Source organism: Rattus norvegicus, chromosome 12 (assembly GCF_021556685.1).
Source record: "Rattus norvegicus strain SHRSP/BbbUtx chromosome 12, alternate assembly SHRSP_T2T, whole genome shotgun sequence".
Taxonomy (NCBI): Eukaryota; Metazoa; Chordata; class Mammalia; order Rodentia; family Muridae; genus Rattus; species Rattus norvegicus.
Window position 1 is genome coordinate 15,456,232 of NC_141545.1, and position 23,886 is coordinate 15,480,117.

Below are 23,886 nucleotides of genomic sequence, written 5' to 3' on the forward strand. Positions count from 1 at the left end.
TGACGGCTGGTCTAAAGGTCTCTAAACTCCAAGGTCATTCATACTGTACAATCTTTGTTGCTCACTGAAGAAAACACACTTAAGCAAGAAGCCTCCCTTATATAATATCCTATGACTTCCTCTCTCCTGTATTTCCATTCACTCTATAATATGTCACGGGGCAGGAAAATGACAGTTGGTTTTCACATCAACCTGCCAAAAAAATCAGCACGCTGAGTAGAAGCTGTCCTGACTGCTTGACTGATGTGGAAGAACCTACCCTAGCACACATAAAGGAGGACTAGGCCAGAAGAAAGAAAACTTGCCCCTTTTCAAGCCTGGCCCTCCCTGTCAGAGAGCTGATTTACCCTGTTGCTGCTGCCACTACCTTCACGGATGCCAGAACTAGCACTTGCAGGTTTGTGCTACTGACTAGAGACCCACGGCTCACTAGGAAACTTGTGGGACCAGACTGCTCAAGCAAGCAGCTCTGCGGCCTGAGCCAACTGCCAGGTTGTCAGCATCCCAGTGAGATGCAGCCTTCCTAATGCTGAGAGCCTTGAACACAGCTCCTCAGGTGGGGACCCTCAACCCGAACATTATTTTTGTTGCTGTTTCATAACTGTAACTGTGCTTCTAATCTGAATTATAGTGTAAGTACTTGCGCTCGCCAGTGGTCTTAGGCTGCCTGTGAACGGGTCGTCTGACGCCCTACCCACCCCACTCAAAGGTTGAGAACTGCTGCTCCAGAGAATGTCACTGCAGCGTACCAGTGTGCAAGAGCTATTCAGTGCATGACCCATTAATATGCTCCCACAGCTACGTAGGTTTTTATATTTCTAAACAGTGGCTTAAAAATATACACACCTAGTCACCCCACATCCCCCCAAAGTGGCTGCATGTGACCCATCGAATCTAAATGTTTAGTCTCTGGCTTTCCTCAGGGAAAGTTTGTTCATCCCTGCTACTCTTCTACTTCCTAAAAAGGGAGAAACTAGTGCTGATAAACTATGCCCTATATAGACATCAGAAACACTAGGAAATCCAGAGTTGGTTGGTTGTCATAATTTAAAAATTAAGTAAGAGGGCCAAGTCTATAGCTCCCTAGCAAAACACTTGCCTACCACAGCCTAAAGTCCTTCCCCTAGCATTACAAAACACGCTTCTGGCGATCTCAGAATGGTTCTTTGTGGTACCAGTGATTAAGGAGTTGAATCTGGAAATGTATTAAAGGTATATATTCTAGTGTGGAGAGATTGATGGATGACATCATCTATCAATACCAGGAAAGCTTTTTATTAAAACTGCTGAGCAGGAGAAGATCCTGGCCTCATTTCTCACAGCATAATCCATGATTAAGATAATAAAGGTCACTCAGACACGAATCCAAAGACCTCCTAATATTTTCATATAACCATTCCCCCACCACCACTACCCCACTAGTCTGTGTGTTTTTAATGTGTTCTTTATTCTTCTGTTAGACTTCAGTCTTTCATTGATGGAGATCTACAGCTCAAACAGGAAGTTGTAAAAAGTAAAAAGCCTACTAACAACCTACAGGCTGGGGATGTGAGGGTGCAAGACCAGAACCAGAGTCTGGGCAGGAAACTTTGGAGTTCAAGACCTGCCTGTGTGACATAGTGAGAGCTTATCTAATCAAAAGAGGGAGAAGGAGGAGAAGCCCTTATCCAGTTTTGTGTTCCCAGCCTGAAGGGTGCTCCTACCCATTCATTTTGCAAAGCACCACCAATATTCAAGAAAAGTTGGAAGAATGGGAGAATTTGGAGACTACTATTAGTAAAGTCTGAAGGGGGCCTTGATGCCCTGCAGTCTAGAGCAAGACTTGTTGAGGCTTAATCACACCCCAACAGTCAGCCAGTACAGACCAGCCACATTAGGAATGTTATCTTCAATTGTAGATCCCACACTAAAGCAAGAAGGCCTGGCCAAATACTGTCTATGAAGGAGCATGCTGCTAGGCTAAGGTCTGTTATCACCAGTATCACTCTGTTCTGTGTTCCGCAGTAAAATACTGAAGCCAGGAGAACCTGATGGGTGAAGTTTGCTTTAGCACAGTTCTGAAGGACCACGTTTTATTTAGTTCACACTTCTGCGCTTCCAGGGTTATATCTGGCCATGCCTTCTGGCTGGCAGTCTTTGAGACAATACAGAACATTGCAGGGAAGAGGCAGAAGTTGAGTTTTGGGCTAATCTCTCTCCCTTGTTTGATAAATCCACCTGCATTCTGTGTGGTGATTTAGTCCCAAGGTCCCGGTTCTTAGACACACTCAGGTGCATCTCCACCTTTTTACAGCCTCACGATAAAAGTCACCACCAGGACCTTGGGAATGACTTCAAAGCACACATTTTCCTTTTGGGAGCTACCTAGCTGCTTTTGTGATGAACTCATTTTCCAGGGAGCTGAACCCAACTGTAAAGTGTTTTTTACAATCTCTGTTGCTCATGGAAAATATGATTCCTCTCTTCACCAAAGGAGCATCTGTGGGTCCTTCACGGGAGCTAGCTTTGTAACTTAATTCACACAAGCAGGCTGCGGACTGGAGGACGTTGGGTGTGCGTCTAGAGGAGACTTCCCACTCTTGCTGAGCTGAAGACACTGTCAGCAGCTCCTACTGCTCTGCACTGCCCTGCCATGGTCTGGAGCCTCCAACTAAACAAATCCTCCCTCCCTTAAGATGTTTTGCCAATGTCTTTTGTTAAAGCCACAGGAAAGTAACCAACAGTGTATTTATGCTACCTACACATTCTTATGTTTTTATATTCTGTATGATACAATGTGGGTCTTAAATACACATATAAATCTAAGTTGTTGGAGTAGCCCAAATGACTTGTAGAACACAGTAGAACTGGGTTTTAAGGGGAAAGCCCTGAGGTCCATCTTAGGGTAAAGAGACAGACTTAGGATTTAACTTAAAACTGGGACTAAAGGAGAGAGAGAAACATACTATTAAGCAGGCTTAGCCAAAGTGTGGTCTTGTTTTTATCATTTTCTCAGTTTGTTTCCACAAGATGGTCCAAATAAGTCCCCACTGCCTGAGGGGACTGGCTCCCCAGGAAATGAACATTCCTGCAAGGGGCAACCTCTGTCCTCACGGATAAATGCAAGTGGACACATAAACAAAGGAATAAAGTTAAGCAGAATACATTACAGGTCTGGTGTCATCAGTGTTCAAAGACAAAACATCTACCTACGGATTTGGCGGAACTTCTTGTGTTTGTTCTGTATTTATAGCTAGTTAAAGCCAAATTGTTTCTAGATATGATGATGGTTCCTGACATTTAATAATAAAACTTTGACTTGGTAGGACCATACAAAGTCACTCCCGCACACATACAAAAGAAAATGTAATTTAAAAAAATTTTAATACATACTTCAAAGATTTGAAGAACTGTTGGGAAGCATTTCCTGCATCCTGCTGTCTATAAAGTATTTATCTTTAAAATATTTGTTGATACTCGAGTGGTAGCTGCTTGGAGAGAAGTCAGGTGGATATGGTAGAAGAGGCTTTTCTTTATAGCTCCTTTCCCTTCTGAAGCACTGGTTGTGCATGGTGCAGCCTCCTGGATGTTGTCATGAAGAAGACTTGGCCCTTTCCTGCGGACAATGCAGGCTGCAGCTGGTTCATCTGGATGATCCGCCGAGCATACTTGTCAGATGAACTAATAATGCAGGGATTCAGAAACCTGGGTCAGATCACCATCCATGACCCCCTTTGGTGGGAATCTGACTTTGGAACATGCTTTGCAATGTCTTCTCAATCCAGCCACTGAGAGGGTCGCCACTGGTGCCTGTATATAAACCATGTTTTGGCATACATTACAGTCCAAGAGACCAGTTCTGTTGCTGGGCAGAGTAAGAATGGAAAATAGAGTTCAACATGGCAGTGGTTTTGATTTTCATTCAACTCATGAGGCAACTATCTACCAACCTTCTTCACTTTCCCAATTTGCTTCAAATGCCAAACGGCCGCTGACTGGCTCTGTGGCCGCTCTCACTTGGTCACTGTCAGCCTCTGATGCACCTCGGTGCTCTTCATCGTCAGGGACTCCTCTCTGTGAACCATCTTCACCCAGCACCGCTGTGCGTCCTTAGCGCTCCTGGTCAGAGGAGCCAGTGATGTTCCCAGCTGTCTCTGCTGCTTTACAACCCGTTTTCAACTCAAATAAGAAAATAGTTGAATTTGCTTTTTGTCTAACGTCATGGCCATAGGGTAAAAGAAATATAAACACTGAATAAGAAGTTATTAGCAAAACAAAGAAAGGTACATTCAACTGACGCATACAATCACATTTATTAAGAATTTATTCTAGGGGCTGGGGATTTAGCTCAGTGGTAGAGCGCTTGCCTAGGAAGCGCAAGGCCCTGGGTTCGGGCCCCAGCTCCGAAAAAAAGAACCAAAAAAAAAAAAAAAAAAAAAAAAAAAAGAATTTATTCTAGAATGAAACTACAAATTTAACAATACAAAACCTGCAATTAGTTTTGCACAAACCACAAAGGTAAGCATACTGACTACTGTGGACTGAGGGTTGGAACTCAGGCATCTATACCCCCAAGTCCACAGAGGCAGCACTCACAAAAGCAGAGAAGAAAACCAAGTATCCATCAATGAATGAAACAATGAACAAAATGTAGCAAGCACTATCCTAAGAAGGGCCTCAAAGACAGGAGAAAGCAACCAAGACACCACACCATGTACTCTTTAGGTGAAGTTGTTCAGAATAAGCAGTTCTAAGAACAGACATAGACTGAGGGTCGCCTACCTCTAGGATTAGAGGGAATAGGAATAACTGAGTCCAGGGTTCTTGTTTGGAGCGGAGAGGAGAGAATGGGGCAAAACTCTAAAATTAGATGGCTATGATAGCTGCAGTTTACTGTACCCCTTTAGGGTACTATTGAATAAGTCTCAATAAAGCCCTAGGGACGCTCCATGAGCAATGTGTCTATCTATTATAGCTTCTTGGCAGCATTCTACAGGTGGTACTTTCTCCACGAAGGTAACTAGCATTTGACTACTTAGTACAACAGGAAGAATCAAATTAAACCTTAAAAGTAAACTAGTAGCCATGTCACCCATAATTGCAATACATCTTTCATTAAAGAAAACTGTAGTTCTCCTGTGAGACAGGCGGGTACACTGGACTCGGTGAGCAGTCGCCAGTGTAACCCAAGCAGATGACACTTGTACTTGCTTAGCATGTGGCAGCACGGAAACAGCGCCAAGCTGAGCGTGTATAACTGAAGGCCCCACTAACAGGGCAGAATTTAAAGATAAGAGGTGAGGTGGAGGTGTCCATCTATAGGTAAATGTGTAAAGAAAGTCCACAGCAGAAATAATTCAATTGTAGAAAAGTTAATTTATGACATCTGTACTAAAGTGGATGAAACTGGAGATTGTTGTGCCAAGTGAATACGCCAGGTTCAGAAAAACAAGTGTCCAAATATCTGTTTTCTCCTGTGTGGAAAGTGAACAAGGAGTAGGGGCAGATGGATGTAACAGAGGGTAGATGAGAGGAAAGAGCTCTAAAGGAAGAAGGCAGGGACAAGAGAGTACTGGAATACATGTCATGAAAGTAGAAGGGGGGCGCTTTGCAGAAAAGCAGAAGGGACCAGCAGGAAAAGAAGCCTTGAGAGGGCACTCGTAGACCTGAAAAAGAGCAAATTATGCATGTATCAAAATGTCATGGCAAAACTGAGTTTTGTTTGTTAGTTCAAAGTTTAATTACAAAAACCATCAGGGGCTGGAGAGATGGCTCAGTGGTTAAGAGCACCGACTGCTCTTCCTGACGTCCTGAGTTCAAATCCCAGCAACCACATGGTGGCTCACAACCATCTGTAATGAGATCTGATGCCCTCTTCTGGTGCATCTGAAGGCAGCTACAGTGTACTCATACAATAAAATAAAATCTTAAAAAACAAAAACAAAGGGGCTGGGGATTTAGCTCAGTGGTAGAGCACTTACCTAGGAAGCGCAAGGCCCTGGGTTCAGTCCCCAGCTCCGAAAAAAAGAACAACAACAAAAAAAACAAAAAACAAAAAACAAAAAACAAAAAACACCATCAGAAGTTCCTTAGCAATAGTGACCTTTCTGCTTATCAATTAGCAAGGCTTACTTCTGCATCATAAAGGGGCTTGGGTTCCCATCCTATGAATGCAAAAAAGGCCAGCACTAAGTGGAACTAGGAAAGGAGACAAGAACCAGAACAAAGCCACAAGCAATATGAATCAGAAAAGTCAAGACAAGAGGTGGAGACATGGAGAAAATGAGTAGGAAGTCATCACTGGGCACATAAAATGGGAGCAGGACCAAAGCCATGCAATAGGGTAGAGAGACGACCAAAGAGTCAGGAAACAGATCAGCATTACATAGATGTGGGTGCCATCTGAAGAGTAGCCATCATTTGTGATGGAAGTGAAGTATAGGTAGCAAGAGGATGCAGACTCAGATGCCAGGAAAGCACGCACAGACTAAGATGTGAGAATAGTGAAATGACCGTAAGTTTAGACGACATGACTCTTCATCCCATAAACAACCTAAATATGCAGATCCATTCTAATGTGGGGAAGTAAAACACAGCACAAAATCTCCGCAAAAGCCATCTATCTCAACACTTGTGAGTTCCCAACTTCCGTGGTCACAACACAAAAGGCATTCTGTACACATCTGCCCTCTGAGGTACTTACTCTTGAGGTTCTGATGTGACTACAACTGTGCCTAGTTTCCAGAGGACACAGACTGTAGCTTCATGGCTGGAGTGCTAGCCTAGTATGCACTAAATCCTGGTTCTATCCCCAGTCATGTAGACCCTGTCGCAGTGGTATGATCCTGTAATTCTGTCAGGGGTCAGGGTGTTTAAGGGATCAGAAGTTCAAGGTCACCAGACAAAAGGTTTAAAAAAAAAAAGTCTAACTTTGTGAATACAACCAAGGAAGTTTTTTGTTCCCCTTACCCTCTTCGATGGATGTAATCTCTACAGCTTGCCAAAAGTATCGCCCACATCAACAACCTTCTGGGGTGCTTTGGACACCTGCAGAGTTCCCCCTCTACATCAAAATGAACTATGTGCAGAGAGAGGTGAGGTGAGACATTCAGTATTGTTTTCAAAGCTAGAGAATGAAACCCCAAGTGTACGTTTGTTTCAGATTTTATATATGTGAGTACACTGCAGCTGTCTTCAGACTCACCAGAAGAGGGCATCAGATCCCATTACAGATGGTTGTGGGCCACCACGTGGTTGCTGGGAATTGAACTCAGGACCTCTGGAAGAGGGGTCAGTGCTCTAAACCACTGAGCCTTCTCTCCAGCCCCCAAATGTTATTTTGATTAGCCTAGTACATTAACATTATTTTATCTGTGGAATAGAACGATATGGTAAAACATGTATTCCGCATGCTTACACAGGCATCTAAGTCTAATAGATAGGCCAGGACATGCAATACCACTTTTCACAAATGCATGTGGTTTAAAAGAAGAAAATACCAAGCTTTCAAGTCTATCATTGCAGATCTATGCTTCTATCTGCAGGCATACAAAGAGCCACAGGCAATGGTCAAAGTGAGATTAGAGTGAAAATCCAAGACAGAAGGAGGGGTGGCTAGATTTCTCTGGGTATCTTTCTGTACAGTTTGAATATTTTATTAAAAGAATACATTAATTTTTAAAATCTAATTGCATTCAATAATAAAAATACACTGCCTTTGATCTGCAATCCTATCTCGACAATTTAACACTACATTGGAAAACTACATGGGTGTAGTTGACATCAAGTGACAACTGAAAAAGGTAAATTCTGAAGACCACTTAAATGTCTAGCATCAGAGAAATAGTTAACTAAATACATATTTATATGCATACACAGCAATATTCTACAATATTAAAACCAATTGAGAACTATACATTTATGGAAATGAATGGTTTCTTAAAAGTTTGCTCTTATTCATATTTTACATATGTGTGAATTTGTGCTGTGTTCTGAGCACACATGTATGCCCTAGCATGAGCAGTCAGTTCTCTCCACCAGCTGAGCCATTTCACCAGCCTAAGGTAGTAACTTTAATGAAAATATATATGGCTATATATGCTCTTATCTGCTGTTCCTGCCTCTAGAGCCGCTCCCTGGCATAGTACCCAACACCCTAACACTTCTCCATGACAACTGACACCTGACTGCTGATCTGGGGAGTAATTTCCACTCCCAGTATACTTCCTGAAGGCAGGAAGAGTCCACAGTGCCCCCCACCCGCCTATCCTGAGGAGACACAAACATTTCCATGTGCCTACTGCTCTAGCTCCATCTGTCTACCAGTACACGTCACCTGAAACCAAGCGGACCAGTAACTCCTGACGGAACAGAGCAAACCTTAGCCATCCCACTGGAGGAGTGGTGGGACAGTTCCCAACCTAGCAGATCTTGCTCCTCAGCAGCAAAGTGGAGAACTTTAAGCACGGCATGGACTTTCTGTCAAATTTTCTCTAGCAATCTTTCCACATCCGCTTTTAATTAACCCAAGCAAGACCTCCCTCCCACACACTTTTCCCCAGTTTATTTTTATTTTATTTTTTAAATTTATTTATGTATTTACATGCCAAATGCTGCCCACCCCAGTTCCCCCTTCCAGGATTCTTCCCCATGTCTCCTCCCTTTCACCTCTGAGAGGGTGCCCCCCCACCCCAAGTATCCTCCCACCCTGAGGCCTAAGAAAGCAGCCCTCTGCTACGTATGTGCTGGGCCAGCCCAAGTGCGCTCTTTGGTTGGTAGCTCTGGGGGCTCCCAGGGGTCCGGGTTAGCTGACACGGTTGGTCTTCCTGTGAGGTTGCCAGCACCTTCTGAGACTTTGATCCTTCCCTAAGGGTTCCACGGGGTCCCCGACCTCCGTCCAGTGTTTAGCTATGCATATCTGCATCTGTCTGTCAGCTGCTGTGTGGAACCTCTCGGAAGACAGCCGTGCTAGGGCTCCTGTCAAGCAGGACCCTTTATCTCCTTTCTTTTTCTCCTCTCTGCCTGACAGCTTTAACATTTTATTAGCCCGATTCACATGCCAGGATAAGTCACTCAGCTCGTCCAGAGCCTCTCCTACCTTGCAAAGATCGTGACCCACCATGGGCCTCACCAAAGCCACAGAAGCGAGTATGTGTTCCTGCTCAATAGCGCCTTCTTGACTCAGGTGATCAGTGTTCTCACTGGCTCTGCGTCCAGCCTCTTTCACCTCAGTTCCTCACTAGTACTTTAACTCATTTCTTTCTCTTCACCGTTTAAGTATTCCTACTGAGGCAGGAATAGAGAAACTACAAGAACGTGAGAGGAAGGACCCTGTCATCCCAGAATCTGATTAAAGGTTGTCCCTAGCAGGGAAGTGTGTATTCCAGCACAATTTGAGATTCCTTTCATATAGATATTTTAGGTTAGAACAGCAGTGAGCCAGGTTAAGTGTACGTGATCTTGGGTAGAGTCTTATCTCTTTCCTCCAAACACTTCCGCTAACAGTAAAGATATGGCTCCTCCCAGTATCCCTGGGGGCTGACTTTTACCTTGCTGACTGCAGTTGTCTCAGGTGCCCCCAGGACCACTCAGTAATAAGACATTGCACCTTTAAGCACCGCCATAACCCTGTACGCGATCACTGTAAAAAAAATGAGCTGCAAGTCTCCCTCGAAGAGCCCAACCCATACTTGGTTATGTCTGACTTTCCTCTTTCCTTTTCCCCTAATCCTTTCTCAAACCTATACTAAAATAGCTTTAAAACAATCTCTGACTTTGCTTCATGCTGGCTAATCCTGAAAGTATTTTCAGCATCACAACCATGAATCCTACCTAGTTTGGTCTAAGTTGAGGGCCCTAAAGCTCTAGGCAAACTACTTGGTCTGCTGAGAGTGACGGTGGAGAGCTGTGCCTCCTTTACCTCCACCCCAAAATGCTGACACTGTGTTCTTCAAACTTTTCGATCCCAAGGAGCTCTTCAGCATATCTACTGCGTAAATTCCTCCCTGCCCACTCCCAGTTATAAGACACGGCAAGTCTACTCCATTCAGTGCACCAACAGATGAACCTGTGCGCTGAGGCTTCCTCCCCGCCATGAGCACTTTCTGGCACAGCTGAGCCTTAGCTGCTGTCCGGCACCATCACCTATATCTGAAGCAATGCAACTGCTGTCATGGCTTCCTTAGAATCCCATTCCACATATGCTGGGCGTACTGGCTGGTTTTGTGTGTCAACTTGACACAAGCTGGAGTTACCACAGAAAAGGAGCCTCGGTTGTGGAAACGCCTTCATGAGACCCAGCTGTAAGGAATTTTCTCAACTAGTGATCAAGCAGGGAGGACCCAGCCCATTGTGGGTGGTGCCATTCCTGGGCTAGTGGTCTTGGGTTCTATAAGAGAACAAGCTGACCAAGTCAGGGGAAGCGAGCCAGTGAGTAACATCCCTCCATGGCCCCTGCATCAGCTCCTGCTTCCTGAGCTGCTTGAGTTCCAGTCCTGACTTCCTTTGGTGATGATCAGCAGTGTGGAAGTGTAAGCTGAATAAACCCTTTCCTAAGCAACTTGCTTCTTTGTCGTGATGTCTGTGCAGGAATAGAAACCCTGACTGAGACACTGGGCCACCTGAGATATCCCCAGGCTCATCAATAGGCTTGACAGATTTCTCTAATTCTCCACCTTCATCTATATGTCTTAATCACTCACAGCACGGGCTAGTACTGCAGCAAGAAAGATGTCAGTCTACACCACACGAGAAGGAGCATGACTACACTGTATACCTCACGGAGAAGGGATCCCACTCTACGCCACATAGCGATATGCACACAAGTCTATGTGCACTCAGATGCTAAGTCCTGAAACTGTTAGCATTGGCTGCGTGCTTCTGCCCTCCAATCTCATCGTGGTTTCTATGCAGCCTCTGGAAGCCCAAGTGTTGCATGACTTCTACTGAAGAGTCTAATTCTGTTTACTCCAGACAGCGAGGGCAACAACATATCAAACAAATTATCCTACCCAAGTCTAGTTTGGTAAACTAATGGGTTTAACTGGGGTTACTTAGAGGAACATAAAGAAATTTACCGGTAGCTGTGCCACTCAGAAGCCCATCCCCAGGGAGAGGAGAGGCTCCAAGGCCTTCAGAGTCCTCCTCCTCTTCCAAGAGGCAATGTTAATAGGCCCCATCCAGTGAGGATCTCAAGAGTCCTGTGTCATCAGAACTGCTCTGATTTCAAGCAAGTCATGTTCACAGAACACCACAACGAGGTATCAAAGCACCCAGAACAAACCCAGGATGCAGGGCATTATTTAAACTCCAGCATCACTTTAGGTGGGCTTTTTTTTTTAAAAAGATTTATTTATTTATATGAGTACACTGTAGCTGTCTTCAGACACACCAGAAGAAGGTATCGGATCCCATTACAGATGGCTGTGAGCCACCATGTGGTTGCTGGGATTTGAACTCAGGACCTCTGGAAGAGCAGTCAATGCTCTTAACCACTGAGCCATCTCTCCAGCCCTTTAGGTGGGCTTTTAATTTGTTTAAAATACTTCAAGTCAACCCAGACAACTCATTCCCCTCCATCTCTGCATCTCACAAATCAACTAGTACCACTGGTTCTTCCCCTCACTCCCTGACCCAAGCTGCCATCACATCTGGGCTATCAGCTTCCTAAGCACAGTTCCCCATAGTCAGTTACCAAAACATCTCTGTAAACTGGTTACCACTCAGCTTAAAAGCCCACAAATGTTCCCACTACCCCAGAAGAAGTCCAGAAAACAAATTCAAAAACACACTTACACCCCCAACAACAACAAAATCATTTCTTTTTACTTCATGGACAATGGTCTTTGGCTTGCAAGTATGTCTGTGTGGGGGAGTCAGATCCAAGGGAACTTGAGTTATAGACAGTTGTGAACTGCCATGTGGGTGCTGGGAATTAAACCAGGGTCCTCTGAAAGAGCAGTCATCTCTCCAGCCCCTCCCAACATTTTTTAAATGCCTTTCTTCCCACCCCACCCCCACCCCTCTGTAGGATCAGCACTGGGATTGTGCCCATTGCTTCACCTTACCAAGCTTCTCCTCCACACTTCTGCACATGCTACTCAGACATCTCCAAAGGTGGAAGCCTTCTTCCATGTAACTCACAAGATCCCAAAAGTATCTCAAAAAGAATCACGCAACAACTTGACTAGTACTTATTACTGTGGGCCCTTTCAAGCAGACTGCAACTCCTCCCCAGTGAAGAAATTCTGAGTGAGGCATTGTGGCACACACCTATAGAATTCCAGCACTTAAAACACTGTGGCTGGATGACTGGGAGATTCTGGAGGACTGAGAGGCCAGTCTGAGCTATGTGGCAAGACCATGTCCAAAAGCAAAGAGAAGACTAAGTAGCCATGGCTCACAGCTTCAATCCCAGCACTCGGTAAACAGGCAAACCAGCCTGGTCTACAGAGTAAGTTCTAGGACAGCCAGAGCTACACAGAGAAACCCTGTTTTGTTTTTGTTTGGTTGTTTTTTTTTTTTTTTTTAAAGGTGGGGGCAAGGAAGGGAAGAGAAGGAATGAAGAAAAGAAATAATCCTGGGGCCACAACTAATGCAACCTATCCAGTTACACTGTCCCTAGTCCCAAATAGTCACTGCTCATCCAAAATTGATGTCCCCTGTCTCCTCCCTAGTAGCCACTGACCATCCACTAGCATAGCTTCTAGTCACCTGAAATGCCACCCTTGCACCCCTAAATGTAGATTGGGTACCTGCATGACAAGCTATAAGATCACCCTTTTGTAAGATTACCCCTACTGGAACTACCTGCACTCCTCAGAAGTCTGTAAAATTCCTCAAGAACTAATCACCTGTATCTGACCCACGAATAGAATCTAGCGAATAATCACTACCAAATACATTATAGGAACCAAAAGTACAGAAAGACGCCAGCTAAAGAAAAGCCCAAATGATCACTACCAAATAATTAACCTGTGTAATTTTACAGTTCAAATTGTTGTCGGTAAAAACAACGTGTATCTGGCTCTGTGTGTATCTTCTTCCTTGGAATCAGGTAGAAATTCAATTTTGGAAACTGATTTTAGGGAAATGTGTAACTGGGTAGTAGTTAATCTAAATAATCATATGAAGGAAAATAAACCACAAGTTCAATGGCAACGTGGGTTCAGAGATCAACTCTATCTCTTAACTGCAGAAGTAGGGGCTCGATCTCACTTCGGCGGACTCACTAAAGTGTTAGTTCAAAGACCCTGAACACCCACTTGGACTCTAACGTTTGCCGTTGCTTTTGTGTTTTCCCGGCTCTATCTACTCAGGGTATTGATACAGCCACCCTAGCTTCTCGTGCTATTTTTAGAAGGCACTGCATTTCTACTCTACTCTAATATGCCTTACGTTCTTAACTGCTGCAACATTCAATGATTAGCAAATATGAATTTCAGGTGTATACACACATACACACACCTGTCACCATTTGGCAACATGCCAGCACCGTAGGTCAACTGCTGCCCTAGAAGAAATCTATACCCTCTCACCCATAAATACTGAGAACCCTGAAAGATATACAAACATTAACTACAGGTACACTCAAGTAGTTACAGAACGAGCCAATGCAGGACAAGCTATGTTTTGTGGGTAAAAAGTGATAAGATTTTGAGATGTTGCTGTTTCGTATAAAGACAACACAGGACTCCTAAGCCAGAGGGAGTTCTAGCCTGGGAGAGCGAAGTGCTCTGCACTGACAAAAGCACCTGAAAGGGTTTACTCCTGCAGTCACTGTGACAAACCAAGGTGTGCCCGTCGCCCTGGCCGAGTCAACCTAACACAGTCCTGCACACGAAGGCATCACTGCCCCTAAACAAGCGTATCGACTTCAATCTGTGTCAGCTGCTTGGTGACTCAGAAGTTCCAATCCCAGGTTTATGCCTAGGAGAACCGAAAACACAGCCAGAGTAACTCATACATGGAAGTTTATAATAGCACTGTTCACAACAACCCCACGGTGGAAACAATTCGAACGTCCAACTGGTGAGTGTAGATTATCCACATAATCCTCAGAAAGGCGAACAGGAGCTGAAGGAGTGGGGAGATATGGAATAGCTGGTAATGGTCACTTGGCTTCTTCACAGACGAAAGGTTTGGGAATATTAACAGTGTTAATGGCTACGCAGCCTGTAAATACAGTGAGAAGGTTGGATTTTATAGATTAGGACACACCTCAATTCTTTTTTTTTTTAAAGATTTATTTATTTATTATATATAAGTACACTGTAGCTGTCTTCAGATACACCAGAAGAGGGCATCAGATCTCATTACAGATGGTTGTGAGCCACCATGTGGTTGCTGGGATTTGAACTCAGGACCTCTGGAAGAGCAGTCAGTGCTCTTAACCTCTGAGCCATCTCTCCAGCCCCCACACCTCAATTCTTAACAGAGTTCCCAGCAATTTTCCTGCTTCAGTGGACCTGAAGATTCTATCAAGGCAGCTTAGGACAGCAGGGGCTTGTTTAAAGACCTTAAATTTTTTTAAATTGTGTGTGAGTGTGTGTGTGTGTGTGTGTGTGTGTGTGTGTGTGTGTGTGTACATGCCTGTATGCTTCATGTGGAGGTGAAGAACAACTTCAAGCAGACTGATTTCTTTCCATCATGAGTCCTGAAGCTGGAACTTAGGTCAAGCTTGTATGGCAAGTACTCCTAATCAGCTCAGCCATCTCACCGGCCCAGTTTGGGACTTCTGGTAACCGTCTTAACAAATCCCGAAAAATCACTGACACCCAGAGGTCAAGTATTAAGGTCAAAATAGCAGGTTGGGTGGAGCTGGACAGATGAGCTGGTTCAGCAAGCAGCTAAGAGGCAGTTCTGCCCCTGCAGAGGACTCAGGCTCCTTCCCAGCAACATATGGTGGCTCACAACCACCTAGAAATTCAGATGTCTTCTTCTGATCTCTATAAGCACCAGCACTCATATTTACACACACACACACACACACACACACACACACACACACACACACACACACTAAAAAGTAATGAAAATAAGCTGCAATCCTAGCTCCAACTCTCTGTGGAGACAAAGCGAGAGCGCAACAATCTGATATCCAGAGCCACAGGCAAAGCTGGGCTGTGTGTGGCAGCTCCACAGGAAGGAGAAATTCCTGAATCAGACACCTGGCACGGAGAGGCTGCCTGGACTGCATGATCAACAGCCCTCTGATGGAAGCTGCTGCAAACACACAAGTAACCCACTTGGTGCATGTGGAGGACCCTATTCCCACTGACAAAAATAAGGGCGACCTCATTTATCCCAGCCAGTGGGAGGAGAGCATTGGTGGGGCTTGAACTACTACTACACACAGCAAGCCCACAAAAGAAACTGGAAAAGAAAGTAAGCCAGAAAAGCGTGGCAAAGAGCTCAGCCCCACAGGGCTTTGCAGGAAACAATAAAAAACATACTTTCCTTAGTCCTCTCTAAATGACCATCCGATGAGCTCGTCACATCTTCCAAGAGTCAAGCAAATACCACTGTCTTCCAGAGTCTTTCCCCACACTATCCCAAAGTAATTCAGAGCTTCCTTCCCTGCATTACAATTAACATTATAGTGCTGATTAAATTGCTATGATTTTTTTCCAAGTTTCTTTTCTCAGTAGATATTTCCTCCAGTAACTCAATGTTTCACTCTCGTTTGCCTTCCCAATGTTTCCAACAGTAGCACGCAGAGAGACCCACTAGATATCTGCTGAATAGATCAGTAAATGAGTTTTTCAAAGCTTGGAAGACTCAGTCAAAGTAAAGCTCACATGAGCACGTTCCAAATGAAGCCAGCTTGCCAACCTTACAAACTAAGAAGCAAGCAAAAGAAAAGAAAAGAAAAGAAAAACCTGGATTCTAAGCATCAAACCTGAAAATGACAAAAAAAAAAAAAAAGTGCTAAAAACGTACCACTCAATGCCACATAGGTAAGTCATGCACCGTAAACATTATGCTTGTCCCCTCCTATCACATTTTTAAAAGGTTATAAGGAATATTCATTAATGCACATCCAAGCTATCCAAAGAATCAAAACTGCAATAAAAACTGAATCAAGAGTCCCTCATGCTGGCTCCCCAACAGCAGACACTGTAGGGCAGATACTAGCCCAAAGCTAAGGTGGCCGATGATGGGGAACTGTGTTGTCTTTGGGAGTTGTCCAATGAGAACCAGGGTTAACACATGAAGAGATGGCTCAGTTGAAGGGTGCTTGTTGCTCTTGCAGAGGACCTGGGCTAGATTCCCATATTATGGCTCACAACCATCCATAACTTCAAGCAATCACATAATCACATCTGTGGTGCACACTCATACACATAAAATAAATTTTAAAAAGGCACAAGAGACTGAAGAAAGAAGATTGCTTAATTTGGAGACCAGCCTGAGCTACAGTAAGTTCCAGGTCAGCTTGGGTCAAATGAGTCAGCAAATCCAATGGTATCCAAGGGGTCAATGGCAGATGGAATGTTGTCTTGGAGCCTTCACATTCATTTTATGAAGCATAGTGGTTAAAGGCATGTGCTCCACACCACAGCCGGACACAGTAGCCCATGTCTTTAATTTCAGCACTCAGAGACTGAGGTAGGAGGACCTCCATGAGTTCCAGGCTAGCCTGATCTACAGAGCAAGCCAGGCATGGGCTCCAGAGTACACATATGGCAAGGATATCCTAAGGTCCTAACGGCTATGCTTAGCCATGTACTCACAGGACAAACCTGCTTAGCTTTCAATGGCGTGGTTTTCTCATATGTGAATGGAGCATAATAGGGTTGTTCTTAGGAAACTGAATAGATAGTGCTTCAGCCAGGACCTAGCTAGTCTCTTAACAATTTAGCTGCTGTCGTTACCTTTATAAGTTAATTTCTGAATCTTCCCAAAGTTTCCTTTTTCTTTTCTCTCTCCCCCTGCTTCTCTCTTGTTTCTATATTCTTTAGCTTACTGAATAAGGCTATAAAGGATTAGGAATACTTTTGTGGCACCAGGCATGGTGTCCCAAGTCCCCAGCACAAGAAGCAGAGGCAAGCAGATGAGTTCAAGGATATGGTCTACAGTCAAAGCTGCAGTCAGACTCTGTGTCAAAAAAAAAAAAAAACAAAAACAAAAACAAAACTAAAAATAAGAAAAAAAATTCCGTGGGTGTTTTCCAAAAAACTCTTATTCTAAGTTGATTTTTCTAATTTTTACACACACACACACACACACACACACACACACACACACACACACACACACACCCCTACCTCAGGGGTCTGCTAGGTAGTCCAGGATAGCCTAAACTGTCGATTTTCCTGATTTAGCCAGCAAAACATTCAGCTAAACACAAATTAACGTTTTAATTGTACAAATGCCCAGTGACTGACTATATTGAGAAACAAGTTTTGCTTAAGTTTTCCATTCTTTCATACTTACATTTGGTTGCCTCTGTTTTTTAAAAGGAAATATATATCGCTTCTCGGCCTTTTGGCTAAGATCAAGTGTAAAAGGAAATATAATTGGCTTAAGAAGCAGCCACATGCTCATCCTTTCTTTCCCAACCCTTCCCCACGCCCTCTGCCCCCTATGGTGTACTCTTTCGGTGTTCAGAAATAAAGGACACTATCTATTCATGGCACATTTAAGAACGAATTAGAGGCAGCAGTGGTGGCACACACCTTTAATCCTATCGGTTGGGAAGCAGAGGCAGGTGGGCTCTGAGTTTGAGGCCTGCCTGGTCTACAGAGTTCCAGGGCAACATAGTGAGACCCTGTCTTGAAAAACCACACACACACACACCCAGAAGAATTAATTTCAAGATATATAGTGTGCACTTATTTTAACTCTCTCAAAACCTGAAATAAGCATGATTATAAAAGGCCCTTTATCTTGTATAGTCATGCTTTAAACAAAGTACTTCCTTACTCCCTTTACTCCTTATGATGCGAATTTTTTTATCTGGCATGTAATATACAAGAAGGGTGGTATTACTAACTCACGATGCCACAATCATTAAGCGATTTCCTAAGCTTGAATAATTCAACAAGCTAATTCCTCTAGTCTAGATTCTTTACCCCATATTCTGTTTACTGGACAGCTGAAAGAAACATTTTCATGTATTCGTTTTAACAACCAAATATGTCCAAGCAAAGGCATCCCCAGTATTTAACTTTACTGCAGGGTTCCAGATTCTCTTTAAAGTGTTATTCCTGCCCAAGTTCCTTGAGGACTGGGATATCTCAGTGGCAGAATATACCATTTAATTTGAAAGTAAATCAAGGGCTGGAGAGATGGCTCAGCGGTTAAGAGCACCCGACTGCTCTTCCAGAGGTCATGAGTTCAATTCCCAGCAACCACATGGTGGCTCACAACCATCTGTAAAGAGATCTGATGCCCTCTTCTGGTGTATCTGAAGACAGCTACAGTGTACTTATATATAATAAATGAATAAATAAAAAAAAAAAAAAAAAGAAAGAAAGTAAATCAATACCAGAAGCAAGTGACTTGACCATCTTACTATAGAAGATTCAAACAGCCACAAATGGCATTACACCAAGTCCAAGAATGCATAAAGTTGTGCTTCACTCAAGTATGTCATAAATACAATGTAGCACATTAGTAGCCTGGCCATATAAACAAGCCAAATGGAGTATTCCCTGCGGAAACCAAAACTATCCCAATTCGAAAACTCTCTTGACATTTGATGCGCTACAAAAAAGAATTTGGTTCATCACAACAAACAGAATCATTAAAGGTTGCTGGAAAACAAACCCAAAGGATTACAGCTTAAAAAACAATCCCCCCAAATGCAAATACTCATTTGCAATTGCCACAGATGACTAAGAAATACACACTAACAGCAGCTATTTGAAGCTATATAGTTTCTTCTGAAATTATTCGCAATAGCCTAAATGAAAACCTGATCATCAAGATGTAAAAGGTGTTTAAAGCATCTCCCTCTATATGCATATATACTTGAAAAAAAAATAGACCACACTCAAACACATTTGGATAGTTTATTAGCTTAAACTGATAATTTATGAAACTAGAATTGGCTGTTTTTATAAGAATAAAAAATAGAAACCACTCACATTTTTTTTTAAAACAAATGACAGACTGGTCAAATGTACTATAATATCAAATGTCATGGGAGTGAAGATTTTATTACCATGCCCCAAACTACATAGCACTAAGGGATGGAGGATGCTTTAGCCCTTCTGAAAATTATTATGCAGTAAATTGATTTGGATAATTTCTTTAAATATAATTCATTAATATTGATAAAACAAATCTAGTTAGACAAGAATTAATGAGGGCTCTGGATGTCCCTGCTTTATACATTCTGCGAAAAAGGTTTTAAACCTACAGGGCACCCAGATCGCCAGATTGCCCATCCCCTCCTTTCTGCCCAGAGCTGCATGGTTCCCTGTTGCACAAAAGCACTGAAATACATGATAAACCAGGAAGCTATTCCAGTAAAGCGAAGAGAAGTGTTTAATAAACAGACACTTCCTTTTCCATTATCCAGACTCGGAAAGTATGTATAAATAAGCTCCCTCAAGAAGGACTTACTCCAGCTTTAGCCTTTTCATTTACGGTGCTCATGCAATTCTGAATATGCACTCCTGTGAACATGAAAAAAGCCATTTCCCAAGCAGTGAAATAGCAACTAGCCAAATAAGATACTCAAAGAAAGCTGTTTCTAATAAATCCAAAAAATTATATAATAAGCTATGATAATCCTCCCAATAATTTCCCAGTGTTAAAGGCAGAGATAATATCTATTTGTACAAGGAGGAAACGGGAAATTATTAAATATTTTCTCCCAAACTAAGAAGTACTTTCCCTTCTGGCAATATTACAATGCAGTCATCTACTGACGAAAGGGAAAGGAGCCCATTCGCTTTACTCAATTGAGAGAAATCCCCAGCCAAAGGTTTAATTTTTGTTTCTAGAAAAGAATATTTAAAGCAAAAAGGTTAAAGTTCACTGACAGCTGATACATTCTGCTTTAAGAGCTTGCACAACATAGACTCTATCCTTCACTTGCTCCCCTCCACACACACCATCCACTTTGCACCAAATACCCATTGTTCTATATAAAAAACTCACAGCTAATGATACCTGAATAGCAACTGCTACATTTACATTACAGATGATCCTCCCTGGAACTCTCCAGAACCACATTTACTCGCTGCCTTCTTCTTTCTCCCAATCAAAGCCAAATTTGGTCATCAACTGATCACAACTGATTAAGGGGAAAAGATCAGCTTCTCTTCCAGACTGACGGGATAGAGATCATACAGACCCAGATGAGTTAGTCCCCAAAAGGTTACCGGATAAATCCACCAAAGAAAAACAGATATATTTAAAATGGCATTTTATAACCATCTTCTTTTAAAAAGGAAACTGCACAGGACTGAAATCCCCCCCCCACCCCCAAAAAAAGGTACACTGCCCATGAGACAGAAGGTCCTTCTCCCTCTTGCATGAAGGGTTCCTTATGAGTCTGGATTCCTGGGACACCACTTCCTTCCCAAATCAGGCTGGCCAGGACAGAGGCAGTCTTGGAGGAAGTGGGGACCCTGGCACCCGGGCCAGGCACCTGCCTCCCAGCCTCGAGGACACCCACGGCGACATCCACACTCACCCATCTTTCCTCTTCGCCTTGTAGACATGCCCGTAAGTGCCTCGACCAACTTTGCAGCCCTCGTATTCAAACAGGTCCTCGACCCGCTCCCGCTCGCTGCTCAGCTTCACTTTAAAGTCATAGTCCATTGTCACAGCCTCCAAGGCCGGGGTGCTGGGGCGGGGGCCCGAGGGCCGCGGTGGGGACCCGGCCGCGCGGCAGCCGCAGCCCCCGAGCTACACCCGCCGGCCGCAGCACCAGCCCGCCTCACGCGGCGACGGCAGGAGGTCCCGCGCGGGCGCCGGGGACATCCAGGGGAGCGCCGGGCGGTCCCCGCGGGCGCGCGACAGCCGAGGGACGCGCTGGGGGCGGGGAGCGGCGTCCGCCCTTGTCCCCGCGCTCCCGGGGCGCCGGCTCGCGCGCGGTTGGCCGCGCGTGCTGCTGCGGGTGCGGCGCGGGGCGGCCACGGCTGACTCTGCTCCTCGCCCACGCGCGTCCGCGCCTCACCTTCTTCCACACGCTCTCACGAACACTCAGGCAGCCATCCGCCCCAATAGACCAGCGACGCCACACAACAGCCGGTAGCTCCTCCGAGAGAGGAGGAGAAGGAGAAGGAGGAGGAGGAGGAGGAGGAGGAGGAGGAGGAGGAGGAGGGAGGGCGAACTCGGAAGACGGCAACCGCTGTCGTAAAAACGTCGCAAAGCCTCGCGCTGCCTCCGCCCCACCTGTGAGCGGCTTAGGAGGTGGCAGCCGCCTCTTCTGACGCCAGCAGGCGAAAGGGCCTCGCTCAGCGGCGGTGCGGAGATGCTGACAGACTTACCACGTGGACCAACCCAGTCGGCAGTGCAGCCAAAACGCCAAGGCTCTTGTGCACGGATGGCTGCTGTAGCCGACTTTACCACGACGCGGCGAATTCAGAACGTTGCATGATGGGATTGGTAGTCCATCACGCAACGAGTTTCTGCTGCATGGAGATTATTTTTCCCAAAGCCACATCTGTACAATCCAATATAAGTTTAGCAAAAGACACCCGTTAGTGAAGGAGTTATTTTGTATTGGAGTCACTTCTGAACTCCAGGATTTAAAGGGCAATTGCTGCTCCCTTCCAGCCCCAAGAGTCCAGGTTTTCCCTCTTATAGCCTCTACCTGTCTCTAAATGCTACAATAAACCACGTAATTCTACTTAAGGTTTCTCTTCTTTCATCTGACTGCATCTCTCATGAAATTCTCGGGCTACGTGCTAGGTAAGCATATCGTCATACTTCCAGCCAGGTAAAGCCGTTTTCACTTCAGTTAATACTGAACTCTACGAACAGAAAAATAGTTATCACTCAAAGAACGTAATAGTTTATTCTAGAGACAAATATGAGGGATCATGGCTCAGAGACACAGATTTAAGTTACCACAAATTCCAACGTGGTAACAGTTTAATAACATCGTTATACCACGAGGAAAAAACTTAGTGAAGGGACCTGGGGAGATGGCTAGATTGATAAAATGCTTGCCACGTGTCGTAATACGATTTCTGTTGCTATGATAAAACACCATGTCCACATACAACTTGGGGAAGAAAAGATTTATATTAACTTACAGGTAACAGTCTGCTGTCAAGAAGACAAGACACCTGTTTAAAAAAAAAAGTTTTTAAGCCATACATGTTTATGTATGTGCTTGTCATACTAATGCAAGGAGGGCAGAAAAGGCAGGATAGGACCTCTGTAGCAGGATGACCAGCTAGCTTTACTGAAATGGTCTGCTCTCACGGTTCCACGACAGACATCAACCTTTCGGCTCCAGACACAGGCGTATACATATGCTTACACTGGCACACATATGTGCTTATACAAGAACGCTTATACACACATGCACACAGGCAGATAAACTGGCAGAAATGTCAAGTAGGCTGCTGATAGGAAAGCAAGACTGTGTCTGCTCTAGAGGTTTTCAGTTAGTGAGAGTTAATGGTCTGTTTATATGTCCCTGGAAGATTTAACGAATATGAAGCTGTTAGGTCACTGTTTTAGTTTGGGTTTCTATTGCTAGAGCAAAACACCATAACCGAAAAAACAAGTTGGGGAGGAAAGAATTTATTCCGCTTATACCTCCACATCACTGTTCCTCACCAAAGGAAGTTGGGACAGGAACTGAACCTGGAGGCAGGAGCTGATGCAGAGGCCACGGAGGGGCCACTGGCTTGCTTCCTGTGGCTTGCTCAGCCTGCCTTCTTATAGAACCCAGGACATCAGCCCAGGGATGGCTCCACCCACTGTGGGCGGGGCCCTCCGCTACTGGTTACCAATTGAGAAAATCCTTACAGCTGGATCTCATGGAGGTTATTTCCTCAACTGAGGCTCCTTTCTCTAATGTGTGTCAAGTCGACACACAAAACCAGCCAATGCCAGTCACAGAGATGAGCAATAAATAGCCTTTTAGGCGGCTAAAAACTCCCAAGATAAGCACGTCCTACCTCTCCCTGGTTGTGGAAGTTTTAATCACTCTCTCCTCGAAAATGTTTTGAGGTACAGGTTTGGTTTTTTTGTTTTGTTTTGTTTTTGTTTTGTTTTGTTTTGTTTGTTTGTTTCTGGAAACTTCGGTTTAAGCTCCCCCTGTTGGTCAAGCACCACATCTTCGCATATGTGGAGGTCAACTACGTGGAATGTTCATCATCCTTAACATCTGATGAGAATGAGGAGGCAAGAAAGCCAGGGTTCAGGGAAGAGAAGTAGCAGGTAAAGCCGTTACAGAAAAACAAAAACAAAACACCTGGGTCAAATCAAAACACATCTTTTATAATGATCCAAGTTTGATTTTTTTCCCCTCTTCCCACCTCCCCACATCTGATATAGTATGTGAAATATAATAGGTATATTATACCTACAATTGAAATAATCCTGATTGGGACTGGAGAGATGGCTCAATGCTTAGGGGCATTTACTGCTCTTACAGAGGACCCAGGTTTCATTCCCAGCACCTACATGATGTCTCACAACTGCTTGTACGACACATCCAGGGGATCCGGCACTCCCTGCTGGCCTCTATGGGCACTGAGAAACATATAAAAATTAAAAAAAAACAACAAAAAACAAAAACCCAATAATCAACAATGCATTATGACCCAAAGAAGTAAATGTGACAGAGAGGAAGTCAGGTCTATTCAGACAAAACTCGTAATTTAAACTAAATGGATCGTATATTTCCCTTGTGTTTACAGTGATTTTCACTCTATAAGCTGTTTCATTGAATGCTTAGAAATGTTTAAATCTTTCAATTTTGGTAGA

General features: G+C 44.2%; 1 protein-coding gene across 38 annotated transcripts in view; it reads right to left on the bottom strand.

Moving 5' to 3' along the window:
• The window catches only part of Cdk8 (cyclin-dependent kinase 8), a 67,180-nt gene extending 45,952 nt beyond the window's left edge, over positions 1 to 21,228 (bottom strand). For 7 of the 38 annotated variants that reach the window (XM_087579128.1, XM_087579127.1, XM_087579126.1 and 4 more), the window contains exon 1: positions 20,630 to 21,228. In XM_087579128.1, coding sequence (XP_087435254.1) covers positions 20,630 to 20,757 — 128 coding nt within the window. In that variant the 5' untranslated portion in view covers positions 20,758 to 21,228. Of the gene's footprint in view, positions 1 to 3,372; positions 4,426 to 9,076; positions 10,259 to 20,103; positions 20,491 to 20,629 lie in introns of those variants that run through there. The other 31 variants (XM_087579155.1, XM_087579152.1, XM_087579149.1 and 28 more) reach the window with 16 other exon arrangements.
• Between the last annotated feature and the right edge of the window lie 2,658 nt (positions 21,229 to 23,886).